Below are 3,145 nucleotides of genomic sequence, written 5' to 3' on the forward strand. Positions count from 1 at the left end.
TGTGTAGAGCCCCTGGTGAGACTTGGAGCAAAGTCTCATGTTGTGTCGAGCCTTGTTAGCGTTTTAAAAATAGTGATTTGGATGTGATCATAGTAGTGCCGTAGCACTCCCATCCAAAAGGCCATTTGACCGAAAAAAGAAAATACAGTAAATCTTAAAGGTGCCCTACCACAAAAAAACGTTTTTACTTGCATTTTATAAAAGATGTTAGGTCCATATGTGTTTGTGTTATGTGGTGAATGTGAAAAGGAACTGCTACCTCCTCTGTCAGCTCTAGCCACTGTAAAGAAATAAGAAGAGAAATCAGACCAATCACAACAGCTGGTTGATCTGATGTCATGTTGCCTGAGCTCATTAATATTCATGAGCTCGCCCAGTTGTGTTGGGTAAAGGACGCGAGCAGCTTAGCTCGTTGAATAATAATTACTTCATTAATTAACTGGCATAAATCTACTCTTCTTGCAGGCTAGAATGGCTTGAAACAAGGTAACCAAGGTAACCAAGTTACAGAGTCCATGGTAGAACTTCAGACATTACCACAAAGTAATGATATACATGTGGCAGGGCACCTTTAAAAGTCGCCTTTCCCTCCTAATTATGCTTTTAAACGTTTAAAAGTTTGACTCGGGTACATTCACATAAACACCTTAGGATGCATTTTGGCGAGAGTTACGCTTGAAGAGGGGGGAAGGGGAGGAAACTTATTTGCAGATCATGCGCAGGGAAGGGGGAGGTGAGGACGCTATGAAATGCGTGTGCCTGAGCAGTGACTGACATGCAGTTAGACCCCCCACCCCCACCCCCACCCACACCCCTGGCCCTGATTGGTGCATCTGAACAGGGAATGGGAGGGAGTTTCAGAAAATATGACAGAATGTTAGTTTTATAAGGCTTACCTACTGCACCTTAGATGACAAAAATTGCTATTGGTTGCACCCAACTCGGTATTGTAGGGCCAATGAGCATTGCCGCCCGGGCCCACTAACATTGATTTGATATAGACGCCCAGTGAGGACTCACCACGGTGCAGTTACTGGATGCAGATATACACTTCCTGTCCTCACACCACTGACAGCCCCGTGTGTTGGCAGTGCAGGGCGCAGTCTGAAACCAAAACACTGCTCGTCTGTGCTGTCTGGAGGAAGGCAGGGCACAACACACACACACACACACACACACACACACACACACACACACACACACACACACACACACACACACACACACACACACACACACACACACACACACCAACAAACAAAATAAATGCTTTGCCTTCTTCAGAATATTAAGAGTGAATCAAGGCATGATTTAGGAATTTAGGAAAAAATGATAACTGGATGAGGTGCTTGAGTAGTCTCAGGCAAAAGAACATGTTAGTTGGAGTTAACCCGTCAGTAACAGACATGTCATCATTCAACACTGCATATCAGAACAACATCGCCCTAGTTAATGCTCTTCAGTTTGCAGCTGTCATACTAAACTCTCTGACAAGTCCATTCTTACATGTACCATTTAGTTCTTTACTGTATGCTGTATCAGAAAAGATTGATACATCTGCTGAGAAGTCAGTTCTAATTAGAAGATCAATTGCCACTGATCATAATCGGTGGGCTTTAAATAAGTCAATAACAAATGTGTCAATGTCAAGAAAGGCAAAGCAGAAAACAGAGTGAGTCAGTTGGCATCAGTCTGAAAAGCACGAGTAGCAGTGGAATGTCCATCTCGCACCTTTTTTTTGTTGTTTTTTTAATATCGGGTGTATGTCAGGAACTTGCATACAGACTCATGTGCAAGCAAGTGATGCTTTCATGAAGTGTAAACAAGCATGTAATGACAATGTTTGGATGTGATTAAAAAGGCATTTACATGTGGTGGTTATGTTATTATGCAGCTGTTTATGTATATAAGCATGCTGTGAGATTAAAGCAGAGGCTGAGCACTGATCTGGGACATATTAATCTGCCAGACTTCCATCATGCTTCTGAACGACCATGCCTGGTTTTTTTAGGTTTGTTTGTTTAGCTCCTTAACTACAAATCTCCATTTCACATTTTTGGCAGCCATTTATCAACCGTTTTCATACAATTTTAGATTATTGAATGCATTTTCCACTGTTCCAGTCAGCCATTTCTTTTTGATGTGATTCATTTCCCTTAAGCATGGAAATCAACAGACTACAGTTGATTCTGGGAACATTTTGTTTTTGGATTGAGCAGTTGGTGGTTCGGTGCCTGGTTCAATGCACAGTGACATGTGCCCAGGAGGTGAACTAGCACCTCTCTAGCTACTAGTCCACACTCCATACTTGGTCTGTACAGTGACTTGGACCCGCAACCGTCTGGTTCCCAAGCCAACTGAGCTGCTGCAACTTACTGTGTGCACAAAGGCAGTGTAACTGTTACCTTACACGGCAGCTGGATTATTTTGCTATCACCAGATCGCACGAAAATCCATCTCGTCAGGCTTCGAGTTATGTGTTAGTGTCAAAGAACAGCAGCAAACTGAACCAATCAGAGGGCGGTAAGGAGCTACGGCCGTGGTTAGGGTGTGTGTGACAGCTGCAACGGCTGAGCTGGAGGTCATCCAACCACCTGCCAGGTATATTTTTCACAGTTGCCAGTGATGGCTTCTCAGATGTTCGTTTTTTGTTAAAGTGCTCATATTATCCTTTTTGGCTTTTTTCCCCTTTCCGTTATTGTGTTATATATATTTTTCCTGCACATTATAGGTTTACGAACTGAAACAACTTAAAGTCCCCCCCAAAGGGACTTATCATCTTCAACAGAAAACACTTTTCACACAATGCTCCAAACAGCTCTATTGTAGTCGAGCCTTAACTTCTGTGATGAACGTGCATCCCTTTGTAACACACGCTATAATACTCGCCTAGCTGCTAGCATGGCACACCCTCATACTCTGCTTCTGACTGGCTAGTAGTCCTTACCTAGGTACTGTCAGGGCCCTCATACTCTGCTTCTGACTGGCTAGTAGTCCTTACCTAGGTACTCTCAGGGCCCTCATACTCTGCTTCTGACTGGCTAGTAGTCCTTACCAAGCCACTGTGCATGTGCGACTCCCAACAAAGATGGAACAGATGTGCGATGTCTCACTCTGTAGCTAAAACAGAGAGCTCAACACACAG

At 43.6% G+C, this 3,145-nt stretch overlaps 1 protein-coding gene and 1 long non-coding RNA gene across 2 annotated transcripts in view; one reads left to right on the forward strand and one right to left on the reverse strand.

Annotated features, from left to right (window-relative positions):
• Window positions 1-3,098, forward strand: part of LOC116705770 (uncharacterized) — a 17,884-nt gene extending 14,786 nt beyond the window's left edge. The window contains exons 2-3 of the long non-coding RNA XR_004336030.1: window positions 2,638-2,951; window positions 3,060-3,098. This is a non-coding gene — a long non-coding RNA (uncharacterized LOC116705770). The remainder of the gene's footprint in view (window positions 1-2,637; window positions 2,952-3,059) is intronic.
• The window catches only part of atrnl1a (attractin-like 1a), a 287,103-nt gene that overhangs the window by 201,331 nt on the left and 82,627 nt on the right, over window positions 1-3,145 (reverse strand). Inside the window, 2 exon segments of the mRNA XM_032542162.1 lie at window positions 1,021-1,106; window positions 1,109-1,135. Coding sequence (XP_032398053.1) covers window positions 1,021-1,106; window positions 1,109-1,135 — 113 coding nt within the window.

Source organism: Etheostoma spectabile, chromosome 17 (genome assembly GCF_008692095.1).
Source record: "Etheostoma spectabile isolate EspeVRDwgs_2016 chromosome 17, UIUC_Espe_1.0, whole genome shotgun sequence".
Taxonomy (NCBI): Eukaryota; Metazoa; Chordata; class Actinopteri; order Perciformes; family Percidae; genus Etheostoma; species Etheostoma spectabile.